We start from the raw sequence: 14797 nt of genomic DNA, 5'->3' as shown, positions 1-14797 counted from the left end.
ATCATCATTTTTTAATCTAAACCATTTATTTTCTTGTAGCATTTCCAAGGTTTTGGTCATATAAACAAAACCCCTTATACGTACAACATGGTCTTGCACACACATATGCACTGTTCCCTTTTTTCACATCTATGAAAGGACTTTGGCAAGGGTAATCTTGAAAAAAGATGATAAATATTTCTTAAAACATGTATGTCTATTCACTGACCATCATGATGGGCCAAAACTGAAATCAAATATGCATTACTGACAATTTACATTGTGTTTACACCAATTTCATAAACTGATCTCAGAATGTTCTGTCTGAAACCAACTGTCATTAAAAAAAAATAGAATAGGACCAGTTGCACGATTCAAAATGAAATGGAGTCCCATCAATGAGGACATAAACAGCAGCTATATTTGAAAAGCTTGTTCCATTTGATAGATATGTTCGTTTCATGCCAGAAGCCCTGTGTGCACAGATTCAAGAGGGAAGCAGAAGTGTGTGCATCTGCTCTTCACTGATCTACATTCTTGACTCGCAGTACCACAGGCACAGAGGTGCAGGGGATCATGCCCAAATCAGTGATCACAAGGTCCACAAAGTCTGGTGGCGTCACGTCATACACCAAGTTCAGAAGGCCCAGTGATTTAACAGTCTGCCAGTTCTCTAAATGGGTCTTCCCATTTCTGGTCACAATCAGGTCATCGGGGTCATCTGTAAAAATGCATTTCAGTTTATTTTAAATGATTTATGTTTAGGGATTTTATGTTAATCGTTTTCTAATATTACCAATATGTGAACAACAATGAAACTTGGAAAAAAAAAACCTTCCCTAGCTTATACCAATAGTATAGGTACTTTTATTGATGCACAGCATGGATCAAAAGTGACCTGAATTATATTTCTTTTTTCTATCTCTTCTATCTCAAAAACAAATACTTGATTATTCAGTATCCCATTTTTTTAATTATTTTGGAAAAAAGAAAGCTTAGTTGCTTTTTTCCCCCTGTATGTCCACACATGCGGACATCTAGTTCTCCGCAACTCTCACATGAAGGTAAGCAGGGCTGTGCCCAGTCAGACCACGTGGGAAAGCTAGGTTGCTGCCGAAAGTGGTGTTAGTGAGGCCAGCAGGGGTCGCTCAACCTGTGGTCTGTGTGGGTCCTAGCGGCCCAGTATAGTGCAGGGGACTCTATACTGCTCAGTGAGCACCATCTTTTGCATGAGACGTTAAACCGAGGTCTTGACTCTCTGTGGTCATTAAAAATCCCAGGATGTCCTTCGTAAAAATAAAAAAATAATAAAATAGGGGTTCATCCCCGGCTTCCTGGCTGAATTTGCCCACCGGCCTCTGTCTATCATGGCCTCCTAACCATCCCCATATCATAATTGGCTTCATCATTCTGTGTCCTCTTTACCAATCAGCTGGTGTGTGGTCTTGCGCAATATGGCTGCTGTCGTGTCATCCAGGTGGATGCTGCACACTGGTGGTTGATGAGGAGATTTCCCCCAATGTGTAAATCGCTTTGAGTGTCTAGAAATGCACTATATAAATGTAAGGAATTATTATTATTATTATTATTATTATTATTACATGTAGCGGAATGACAAAGTTTAACTTGACTTGAAAATTAGGTTCCTGTATGGCTCTGGGTAATTTGGGTAAAATGGAAGTGTAAATACAAAACCTAATAAAAATTTCTTTTAAAAATAAAATTAAAGTAAATAAATTTCTGTAATAATAAATTATAAAATGCAAATCTTTGAAAGATTCATCAAATAAACACTCAGCTACAATTGAAATATCATAGCCAATGGGTCCATCATTTTTTAAACCAATTTTGAGCATCAAAAGGGTTAATAATAAAAATTATGCTAATTTACTAAACAAACACATGACAGAGTTACCTAATTCATTGGACACAAAAGAGTCCGTCTGCACTCGTTCACAGAACTTGTAGGTCTCACAGCAGACCAGCACTGGTACATTGTAGGCTTTTGCTACCAGGGCAATTTGGGAAGTTCCAACACGTGACATCACATATCCATTGGCAAGGAGCGCATGGGCACCGAGAAATACCTTGGATACCTGGAAATAAGAGTGCAGAGTCCAAGTTCTGATTCAGCATTCAGGCAAACAATGTTTTTAATGACAATGAAAACAGCCGGGTAACTTGAGATATTACATTACTGTTTAAGTCAGGTCAGTTTTTGTTTCCTTTCAAATCAAAATTGTATTCATATTTATCCAACATATTGAAATACTGTGATGGTAAAGAAATTTAGAATGTTATAATGTTTCATAAAAACCCAAAAAAATCTGAACATCTAAGTCACTAAAAACAATGAATTAGGCAATGAATATTGACAATGCAAACATGCTTGCTTGATACTAGAGACCAATGTGATTAATTTTGATTGTCATGTTTCACTGTCTGCAATATACAATAATTATTTTTCTCGCACATCAAGCGGCTATGGTGAGCTTCTGTTTAAGTTTGCTGACATTTGCAAATAAACCACCAATTACATCCCATTTGTTTAGGAGTATAATATCAATTTCCTGCGAAACTATCACAGAATATAGAGTGGGGCAATAGTATACTTACACGTCACAATTTTTCTCAGAAAACAGATTCTAAAGTGTGCTGTTGACTTTAAATTTTGACTGGATGTTAGTAACAACCAAAGAAATTCATATCCTAGCCAATCACCTGACTTGAATTTAATACAAGATGCAAAATGAAGATCAGATTTGATAGACAAGACTCACAGAACCATCAGGCGGTCTTTAAGCAGCCATTAGCAAAAAAGCCTTTATATCTAGAATTAAATACGTTTCAGTAGTTCAAGTACTTTCTCCTTGTGTCATTCCATTGGTATTACACGTAACATTTTTTTTTTCAGATTTTTAAATGTTTGTATTGTTTAGGTTTTTACCAAAATCTGGTTCAATTCCATGTCACAGCTCATTTAGAAATATTGTTCCCTGAAAAAACATGACATGTTTCAATACTTATTTTCCTCACTCTATATAAAAAGATTTATTCAAGCAGGCAAGAAACAATCTGAGTTTTTTCAAAGTTTGGCAGACAGTCTGATAACTTGGTCGGAAGGGGGAATAAAAAGGTCAGAAGCCTATTGTTTGGGAAAATTACTGTGCAAAACAGTTCCAGAAGGTAATCATAAACATTATTCATTAATTTATTCATGTATTCTTAAATTTATAGCAAAATAATTAAAACAACACTTGAGATGTTGTGAGATAAGGTGCTGTCCACAGGGTTGTCCAGTTAGCAAATCTTCTTTTGTGTCAAAATAAAGTTGTTGTTTTTTTAAAAAAAAAAAATTGGCTCATATTTAGAATCTATGTAAAACTTGTTGCTGTGTCTCATTTCAGAGGCTGCATCCTTTGAAGGATGCAGTCTTCAAAGGTGAGAGTGTTTTGAAATGAGACGATCTAGCCTACAGAGGACATATATAGTCACCTTGCAACCGTAACAGTCCGTTACTAAGTGGTAATACATTTTGTAATGACTTTTTACCAATATGTTTTAAATCATATTTAAGCGACCTGAAGGCAAAGCAAAGTTTACAGAAGCTGAACACTATATTTCCTTTAATCCATTCATGTACACATAAAAATTAAACGGTCTATAAAAATCACTTTTTTAGCAAGATTCATTCTCTTTTCGTTTATTAACATGTGTTTAGATATCCAAGTAAAATAAAACCTAATTCATACATTTAATCAGGCGTTTTCTTTAAAAAAAACATCCTGCTGCTATCAGCGCGCAATGAATCTTGGGATGTTCGCGATCGCAAAAGATTACCTGGGAAACAAAGAATGCAATTTGAAGGAAGCCTTCAAATTAAAAAAAAATAAGACAGCCCTTCCAATGCATCCTTCGGAGGATGCATCCTCTGAAATGAAACACAGTTTTTGTGTTTCCATTCAGCATTTAAAAGACTCCAGTCTAGTGTAAAGAGTCCAATAGCCCAAACATCAGTCAGAGTCAAGGTTTATGTATATAAAAAAACATAATAATAATAATAAAAAAAGGGAAAATAGTATGCAGGAGTGAAATGGCAAAGCATGTGAATGACCTTAAAAGAGCCCTTAAGAAAAATGTACCTCTCTAAATTAGGTCTACCTGTTATTTAGCTGTACATTCTTCTTTAAAAAAAGATAACTCCCCCAAAATAAAAAATCAACACTAATGTATTAAGGAATTTCTTTCTTCTTTTGAAACACACAAAACAATATTTTAAGAATGTGGGCTTCCATAAAAAGAAGCCATTAACACCAATAGTAGAAACAAAAAAATACTATAGAATTTCAATGGCTGCTTTTTTCCCAACGTTCCTAAGTATATCTTCCTTTGTGTTCAACAGAAGAAGAAAATTCAGAGTTAGGACCAAAGTGAATGAGGAGCAAATACTGACAGAATTATCCTTTCCTGTGAACTATGCCTTTAATAACAGCAGTTAGATATGGTAGAGATTGCCTAAAACTGAGTAGCTATCTTTGTCTATCCTTTGTCTACAACTACACCGCATTTGCAGCTACTGTGTACCTTTAGAACAGAAGTACCAAACCATAATTAAGTCGTATTTTTAGCAACTGTTTATATCACACACTTAATCAATCCACTGGCGGTGCAAGCAGTTTGTTAAGAAAGCACATTACCTCACAAGAAGCTAAAAATAAAACACAGTTGCAAAAATCCGAGCAAGTAATGAGATTTACTGAAAAGAATGACTCACTTCAGGCAGAATGTAGGACAAGGCAGAAATGAGCACGTAAGTACATCGGATGCCTTTCTTCACCAGACGCCTCAGTGCCTCTCGACCTTCCAACCTGGGTCGACTGTCAACAACTATGACTCTGAACTGCCTCTGCTTCTCAAAGGCTTTCGCAACAGGATGTGATTGACGAGTGCACGAGCTTGAAAAAAGACAAGAAAAGCACTCCTGAAACACATCTAAAACGATTTAATCTAGACTATTTGAGATTTGGCAATTGAAAATGATGGTCATTTACCAGCCGTAAACTAGAATGACGTCTCCATTGCTTATCTTCTCAATAGCATATTTAGAAATTGCTTCAGAAGCCAAAATTATCTTCTCATTTATGTAACTATCAATACATGCCTGCAGTTTCCCTTTTGCCTGTTGAGGAAACATTGATTTTAGAAACTCACAGGACAAATACTGCAATAAACAGGGGTGCACATTACTTTTTGTGTGTTGCGAGTGTTTCTTTTGGTTTGGTGTTCTCAAAGGAGAACCTAGAGATGTTGCTTGGTCATCTTTCATTTATACACAGGTTGAAGTCAGAATTATTAGGCCTCTTGTAAAATTTGAGTTATTTTATATTTCTTTATATTTTTTACCCCAATGTCTGTTTAACACATTTCTAAACATAATAGTTTAATAGCTAATTTCTAATAACTGATTTATTTTACCTTTGCCCATGATGACAGTACATAATATTTCACTGGTATTCAGCTTAAAGTGTGAATTATAGGCCTAACTAGGTTAATTAGGTTAACTAGGCAAGTTAGGGTAACTATGCAAGTTAGCTTTAGGCCTGTCATAATAATCAATATATACTGACTTATTGCACAACACATGGACATGACTTCAATCATTTTTGGTGATGCAATATATACACAGTTGAAGTCAGAATTATTAGCCCCCCTTTGAATTTTTTTCTTTTTTAAATATTTCCCAAATGATGTTTAACAAAGCAAGGAAATTTTCCCAGTTTTGTCTGATAATATTTTTCTTCTTCTAGAGAAAGTCTTATTTGCTATATTTAGGCTAGAATATAAGTAGTTTAAAAATTTTGTTAACCATTTTAAGGTCAAAATTATTAACCCCTTTAAGCAATTTTTTTTTTTTCGACGGTCTGCAGAACAACCATCATTATACAATAACTTGCCTAATTACCCTAACCTGTTAAGTTAAGCCTTTAAATGTCACTTTAAGCTGTATAAAAGTGTCCTGAAAATATCTAGTAAAATATTTATTGTCATCATGGCAAAGATAAAATAAATCAGTTATAAGAAACAAGTTAGTAAATAGAATATGTTTATAAATGTGATGAAAAAAAATCTTCTCTCCGTTAAACAGAAATTGGGGAAAAAAATAAACAGGGGGGATAATAATTCTGACTACAACTGTATGCATGTATATATGCGACTGTTTAGTTAAACAGAAAAAGTGCTCTCGCTCAGCACAGTGGACATTTCTTTAGTTAGATTGTTTTGTATAATTTTTTTAGTCGTTTGATATGCAGTGACACGCAGTCAAATATTTAGCTGAACAGATCCACCACTTTTGACGCTCATAAGTTATCATAAAAGTCGTCGTGCTGCGCATATTAGAGGCTGACTGAAGGTGCAGCTGACATGCAATCGGGGGGGGGGGGGGGGGTGCATCTTTAATAAACTATGACAGTTTGTGTTCATTGAAAAGTAAGAATGATTAATAAGTCCATATCAAACAGTCCCTTAAAATTGATGTTGCCTCTTCAGTTTCAGGCTCAGGCGCGCTTTGCACTCACACTACAAGCATACTGTGCCAAAGCCCAATCAAACCACGCTCTGGCACACCACTTCCAAACAAGCCAGGGCCGGCCAACTGAACCACATCTGGGCCCAATACGGAGCACTCACACTTGTCAAACAAACTGGGAAATGCACCCAGGCACGATTCGGATAGCATAGTATCAGTAAGCCCTTCATCCCACATGTGCACCTGCATATTAGTCATGTGCACCCCTGGCAATAAACATCTCTAAATGACTTTAAATACTCTTACCTCCTCTTCTTTGCATTGATTGGGTATATTTGAAATCTCCTTCTTTATGTACTTGATGGCATTGCCCATGCTGGCAGACAGAGGCCGACACTGGCTAAGGAAACTGTAAGAGCAATACCAATGTATTCACATGATATTCATCTTCAACTGTGCTCATGCTTTATCAATTTTGATAAGAAAGAAAATGAACCTGATATAGGGTGAAAGCTTGTTCACAAGGTCCCTTGACAACTCCTCGTTTGGAGGTGTGCTATAGTCTTGAATAACCTGTGAAAAAATATTTACATATTCATCACGTTCAAAGCTTAAGAACATTCAAGTGATTTTATGGTTTTCTTTGTATTACCTGTTTGAAGGCATGTAGTAGGGCCACAGATCGAGCATTGGATCCTGCTATAATGCCCTGAGAGTACTGCAGGCCCAACCGAACAATGGATGGGTGAATAACTGTGGCTGGGATGCTAAAAAAATAAATAACCATAACAAAGGATTAGACAACCTTTTTAAGTTATAAAAACCTCTATTTTAATAGTTTATCCAACATATAAAATGCTAAATTTAGTTATATACAGTGAAGATCAAATGTAGAGGACAATCTACAATTCCCTAAATTTCCAGGTCACTTGTTAATCCTATTTGAAGTCATCTTAACTTAAGAGTTAAGGTGCAGTTTCTAAGCATATTTCATGAGTTACATTTATTCTAAAGCATAGTATAAAACTTAAATACAAATTTTGAAAAATAGCATTAATCAAAATTCCAGAGCATTTTCATATTTGTTAGTGAAGCCGTTATGAACCTTTTGTTTCGAATCAATGGTTTGAAGCGTTTATCAAATTGGCATGGTCACATGATTTCAGTGTGGGGCATTGTTACATTATTATCCGTTTTCTCACTCAGATCAGCAAACCGAAACTTGTGATGTGCACAAGCAAAGTGTAAACAAAGAGGTTTAGTACCATTATCACAGTAATTGTCACTCACCATGGAGTGGTACATCACTCCTGCAAATATTTCTGATAATATAATAATCCATATTGATTGCAAATATTTGAGAATTGTAGCGAAATTACAGCTGGCCTCTTTATGATCCTTCTTGGATTGAATTGTTTACTTCCTACGTCATATTCACACTTTTGATTCCTTGTTGAATAACCTGACAGAGCACTCTCATCTCAGCAAACAATGATTCTATATGCTGAACTGGGTCAACGAGCTCCGATGTTAACCCGACGAGAGGTGACGTGTAACACACACCAAACCAACTAGCCGGACTGCAGCTGAACGACAAAGCCCAACATCTGACCATGGGCTTGGTGTGTCGTGGCCTTTAGAATGAAACTTTTAGTCTTCTTCCGTTCAAAATGAGTGCTTATATGTAACAAGCTGACTTTTAGTGTCTGTTCAGAGCACATGAATGATTCTTAAACATTTATAAACATTAAAAATAATAAATGATGGATTATTAACATAATATGTAAAAATAAAGGATTCTTGAGCATTTAATCAGTACATCAGATTGATATCTGGAGGACCAAGTCACACTGAAAGCTTGAGTAATAATCCTGAAGATTCAGAATTTTAAATGCATTAAAGTAGAAATTTGCAATATCATTTTACAATGTAGTTTTTTTTCAACAAAAATAACAGATTGTACTGACCTTTTGAAAAGTATTGTATTTTATGACAAAAGACAATTAGTTGCCATATTCAAGTCAAAAGACAAAGAAAAGGCAATCATTTAAAAAAAGTCTGTAATTAATGCAGAAGCTACATTGGTTTCAGTACCTGATTTGCTGCGTGGGAGGGTTTTTTTCGGCTGTATTGGTGTAGATGTGAGAACAGGCTGACCTTGTAGCCATAATCTGACCTCAAAGGAACCTAAATGAACAGAGCAAACAACAGCACACCATGTGAATATCTCGTTCCATTAGAGATAGACATTCTGGAGGTCACATCCCCCGTCCTCTTGTCAAGAGCTGAGGCTACATGACGTTCACATCTGACGACTTTGAAAGCGTGATACTACTTTTATAAATCTACACCCAACAGACAACATAAATAAAAAATAAATACACACTGGAAAAATCACCCACATATAACATCTAGCGATCACGTGAACACAATGAAATGAAAATAATCACAATGAAATCACTTGCATAATACATTTAAACACAAGAGGAGTTAACTTTCACCAAGAATAAAAATATTACATTAAACAGAGAAACAAAAGAAAGTCAACAATACACTGCACACAGAAGTGTGGAGCCAGACCTTGACTCCAGTTATATTTAAACCGCATTCCTGCCCTGACTTCTGTAAGACACGTGAAGGACCTGGGTTAAAGAAACGCTGAAAAATGGATCTCAGAAAACACCTGGATGAATCCATCATTCGTGAGTCGGCTGTAATCAAACCAGATGTGGTAGTACAGATTTGTCTCACCTGCTGTCGCTCAAGCTTCTTGGCCAACTTTTTCAACGCAGCAGGATCATCCACCTGAACATGCTCTGGTAACCTTTTCACTACTAGAAACAAACAGAACCAAAGTTATTTAAATTAATTCAATTGCTGAAAACCAGTCAGATGCTCAGATTTGACAAGAAATTTTACTTTTGTTTGTTTTAGTTACAAAGATTTAAACACATATATTTATTAATTTTATTCTTTTTTTCATGTAATTCTAAAAACTGCAGAAATGCAAGCGTTGCAATCAAAAAAATAACTTGACAGTCATATATGTGTCCCACGTTGCTAAAAACACTATTAGGACACACAAAAGGGAAAATTGGTTGTTTAAAACAAATTAATTCTTCTGGTTTGGAAAGAAATATAGAAGCTGCATCACAGCAATGAGATGATTGTGTAAATTCCAGCATGGAGACTGGATGTCTGTACCAGCAGGTACAACGTGACGCCTTTGAGTTTTCAGCATTAATTCAAGAGAAAGACTTGGTTCCAACCAATCAGCGCACTCTATTGTGAATGGGGTGCAACTTCATTAATATGCATGATATAGCTTCAAAGACCTGTTACAGTGTTCAGAGAGACGCCATGTTGTGTTGCCAACCGTAATTAAAACAAGTGGAAGAAGAAGAATTGTTCGGAGACATGCGTCGTCTGTGTTGTGTTTACAAATGTGACGCAATGAAGGTTTTGTTTCCATTTCCCTGCCATGAGAGCACAGCTGGCGTGTGGACCCACATGTGTGGATTACAGTGGTCTGCTAACACGCAACAAAAATATGTTAATGAGAAACATTTTTTTACCCGAGAGCTTTTCGCATCTGGAAATGGTGAAGAGACGCGGTTCCAGTTCGTGTTGATTGTCCAGTCTACAGATTTGGTAAGTGTGTGATCAGTGTTCTTTTGTTTATGTTTATTCAAAGGCAAAGTTTGTTAGTATCGTCAGCAGTACTCTTTCAGTTTTTAAAGACATACTTTAGTCAAAATGATTTAGTTACTAAGTTTACAGTATTATCACTACAATATTGTAGACTGAAAGACCCATAAATGCTGCTCTCTGAATGTAAACACCTTAATCAAACTATTACCGTCGTGTAGGAATTTCGCCGCATTTTGTGACAGAATAGTCTATACACACACGGCTGTTTAACTGAAGTTAAAGTTGGCAAATTAAAAATGAAACACCTGAAATTACATGAAACTCTAGAGGAAATGCGGATGGAGTGGTGACCCAATGACGTTATTCGAATTATGAGCTATAACATGTAAAACGGGATCATGAAAGGAGCATTCAAAAAGCAACTCATGTAAACACCTTAATCATATTATTGTCTTATTCAGATTAAGGCAAAGAATTTGATTACTTACGTCCATATAAACGTAGTCACTGTCTATCTCCCCTGCGTCTGTGTTGCCACTGTGAAAATCAGCGCGTGCACATACTGAAACTCTCCATTTGCATGCAAACCCTTCCCTCTTTTGACACTCGACACTCCCACCTAAATAAAGCTGGACTCACCCACTTTCCTGACTTTTTTCAAACTATAGGTGTGAAAGCACCCTGCTGAGACAAGGGGGTTTCATGGCCCTTGAATAATTAAATTGCCTGGTTTAGGCCTGTTGTGGACAAAAAAATGCTCCGTGTTACCCATTTATAAATGTGATTTATTAAAACATTCATTCAAAATGTCAGATTCATTAGGAAACACAGGATGAATGATTAAATCACTGATTTAAAATTTTCATTTAAAAATTTTTTTTTTACTCTTTGATGAAACAATGACCTGTTCTGTTTTTTTTTGTTCAGAGCCATTTTTTGGCAAAAATATATTTAAAAATTTATAATAAGGATTAAATCATATAACTCACTCACAAATAACTTCTTGGTTTCTTGCATACAAACTATGCATTTATGTGCTTGTTGCTGGGGCTTTTTTCCCCTGATCTCACACTGCACTAGTTTAAGGACAGTCTCGGAGGGGCTTTTTTCGCATCCCTTTTCCTCTTTCTTAAGCTACCTCTTATTATCCTGTCTTTCCCTGAAATTTGTGACGTTTGTGTATGGTCAGAGGGGTCCAATTTCACTATATGTACCAGTGTATGTGACAAATAAAGGCTTTTCATCATCATCACAAACAAAATCACATTTGCATTTGCCCTCACCTACTGATTTCCAAGAAAATTATTCATTTATTAATGTGATATTTAACTGTATTAGATCATTTAAATCTACAGGAACATTTTGACTTCATAAAGCTTCATCAGGCAATTAATGCATTTGCGCGCACAAGATGTGTTTTCATTCTTTTTTTGCAACATGCTTGATAATATCAGCTTGCACATCACCAAAACAACAATTACAATATTATATTGGTATAGTCAGGTTTAGGAGTAAAGTCAAGTAGTATAAATTACCTGGCTGGAGCTCATTGGGGGAAGCTTTAGGTTTGCTGGAGGTGGATTGTTGACCACCTTCCTTTTTGCCCAGTTTTGATGCTCGTTCTGAGTCTTGCCGTGCCCGTCGCTCTGCTCGCAGCTCTGCTTTGGTCTTTGCAGGCTTCTCTGCAGCCGCAGGAGTTTCAGATGCAGGTGCACTCACAGGTGCTGGAGCAGCTGCTGACATCAAAAGAACCGACAGTTAACAAACTGTTAACAGTTGCCAAAAAATAGACCATAGAGTAAAAGGCTATTTAAAAACTTAATTAAGCTAAGAAATTAAAATAGCAGCAGTAAACCAGACCCTGTATTTTCAAAAAAATAAGTTACCTTTTTTTAATAATCTGAAAGGTGCTGTGACATTTATTCAAAACAACTTTTATAATGCAATTATAATAATTTTACTTTGGCTGTGTAGGTTTTTTTTTACTCAAAGTGTTGACTGCTTTTGACTTTTAATTGTCTTTACTGTTCTTCTGGCAATGAGGGGAACTAAAACATGTTTATAATGTTTGCAACAGTTTTGTTTTATAAAGCTCTAGTATTATTTAAGTTTTTTTACAGATATATATATATATATATATATATATATATATATATATATATATATATATATATATATGTGTGTGTGTGTGTGATTTATTGTCAAAAGACGTGATTTCTCTCAACAACTTCGAGTCAGGGTCAACAAATTTTTGTGGACGAAAAAAAAAAAATCTATTCGCGTGAATGTTTTTAACTCCATCTAATCTAGTCTTAAGAAGCCAGAAAAAAAAAAATCACATCAGCAAATTTCCTCCAATTATATCTAGTTATTTCAAATTTCAATCAATATTCAATTTGTTTTAATAAATATTGCAATGTAGGAAAATTTCTATTTTTTTCTCACTGAGATACCTTTATGTCCTGGGCTCTGGGTGACAGGTTTTGATGGAGGTGGAGCAGATGCTTTCTCTTTTTCTGTCTCCTTTTCCTTCTCTGGAGGACCCTTGTTGTCATCTTTTTTATTCTTTTTATGCTGCTTCTTCTCCTTCCTAAGACGCTGCTTTTCTTCTTTGGTCAACTCCTTACCTTCACTCTACAGGTAAAAAAGCGGAAATCAGTTTCAATTGTTTATTACAATTCAGTTCAGCAGCTCTTTAGGACTTTTAGACAATTTATTTACAATATTAAGTAATTTTAGAGAAACAATCAATGGATTTAGAAATAAAAACACAAATAAAATATAGTATAATATATACCCTGCTGAAAAATCCAGCTTAAACCAGCCTAGGCTGGTTGGCTGGTTTTAGCTGGTTGACCAGCCTGGTTTTAGAGGGGTTTTGGCCATTTCCAGGCTGGTTTCCAGCCATTTCCAGCTTGGTCTTAGCTGGTCAGGCTGGAAAATGACCAGCTAAATCCAGCTAAAACCAGCCTAACCAGCCTGGTTTAAGCTGGACATAGCTGGTTTTGGCTGGGCTCCCAGCTTGGCTAGGCTGGTCAAGCTGGTTTTAGCTGGTCCTCACCCAGCCTGACCAGCTACGACCAGGCTGGAAATGGTGGAAACCAGCCTGGAAATGGCCAAAACCCCTCTAAAACCAGGCTGGTCGACCAGCTAAAACCAGCCAACCAGCCTAGGCTGGTTTAAGCTGGATTTTACAGCAGGGTAGTGAATTTATAATAACAATAAAAAAGACCTAACGTTACCTTCGCTTTTACAATATCTTGGAACTTCCCTTCTTCACCTATGACACAAACAAACAGATATTTAAAAGGTATTTCAAGGACACATTTGCTAGATAATAGTCATTTACTGAGAAAAAGCGGTTTAAGTTTGAAGTAATGAGGTCTGCGATGACAGAAAACCCCTCGACACTGACTTTGCAGTGTTATTTCATCATGCTGGCACACGATCTTTCCCAAACTAAAAGTGTTGCACAAAGATTCACTTTGTCTTGAAAAAATATCACGTTACACACAATTGGGAATATGGTGATCAATTCATGCAGTTAGAGGTCAGCATATATACATTCCAAATGGCAAAACAGCATGATGTAATTTCCACTGCATGTATGTGTCAAGTCAGCTGTGTCACGGCAGAGAGACGATCAAGCGGCCGAACGAGTCGTAACACAAGCTCTCTGCCAGTGACTGTAAACGACTGCTTGTGTACATGTATAAGTTCGTATCGGCACACGTAGAAAGTTGACATTAGTGTGTTTTACCTGTAGCATGGTTGATGCTGTCAACCTGTCTCCCATCCGAGTCCGCCATGTTTCATTTCTTCGTGACTTCTCCTGCTGCTAAACTGATGTGAAAAGCAACGGGGAGGAATTACACTGCCATCTAGCGATAGAAACGAGTGAGATGACTTTCTTTTGTTTTACATACATGTAACGATAAACGTTTTTACATTTAAAGTTTTTTACTAGTTTGCTAACTCTTAACGCACCAACACACCTAAAACACACAATTGTCAATACAGTTAATTTCAAGTTAAGCTCAAAATCACACATTGTAAACTAAACCCTAAACTAATATTCAAAATACACCTATTTTAATGCTCAATTTGGAGGTGCGCATAAAAATGATTGATGGAAACGTCATGATGCACATAACTTTTGAAAATACGCATAAAAACCTATGTGCATGCGGGTAGGATAAACTTTCATTCAATAGAAAAGATGTGCATAAACTATGATGTAAACACTTTTACTAAACAAATTACAGTATGTGCATTAAAAAAGGTTTGTTATAAGAGATCATACGATGATGAAAATGTGTGTGAATGGACAAACCAGCAGGCTGAGCACACTGTAACACATCTTAAATGTTGTTTTGGTCATTCATTCTAAAACGCCTTAACCGTTTAATATATCAGGTGAAAGTGGTGGTTCTTTTTTCTCAAAAGTGGACCTTTTTGCAGTTATACACCTCAGTTTCTAGTTAACTATGAGATTTAAATACTGCATTTTAGTGAATTTTTTTTTTTGCTGGATTAACTAGTCAGATGTCATCATAACCACACTTTAATGATGTACTAAAAATATTTCCTAAAAATTTGCAATCAAAAAAATTTAAACAAGACTTTTTAAAACACAAA

At 36.0% G+C, this 14797-nt stretch overlaps 1 protein-coding gene across 1 annotated transcript; it reads right to left on the bottom strand.

Moving 5' to 3' along the window:
- Window positions 1–6: 6 nt before the first annotated feature.
- eif2b4 (eukaryotic translation initiation factor 2B, subunit 4 delta) lies at window positions 7–13997 on the bottom strand. The gene is given in 14 exon segments (XM_056481290.1): window positions 7–700; window positions 1895–2075; window positions 4754–4934; window positions 5031–5158; window positions 6815–6917; window positions 7005–7081; window positions 7161–7275; window positions 8603–8628; window positions 8630–8695; window positions 9260–9342; window positions 11695–11895; window positions 12613–12793; window positions 13402–13439; window positions 13920–13997. Coding segments are annotated over 14 exon segments (1629 nt in total). The 5' UTR covers window positions 13969–13997; the 3' UTR covers window positions 7–500.
- Window positions 13998–14797: the final 800 nt, after the last annotated feature.

This window comes from Danio aesculapii, chromosome 20, assembly GCF_903798145.1.
Source record: "Danio aesculapii chromosome 20, fDanAes4.1, whole genome shotgun sequence".
Lineage (NCBI taxonomy): Eukaryota > Metazoa > Chordata > Actinopteri > Cypriniformes > Danionidae > Danio > Danio aesculapii.
This window is presented reverse-complemented; position numbering and strand designations above follow the sequence as displayed.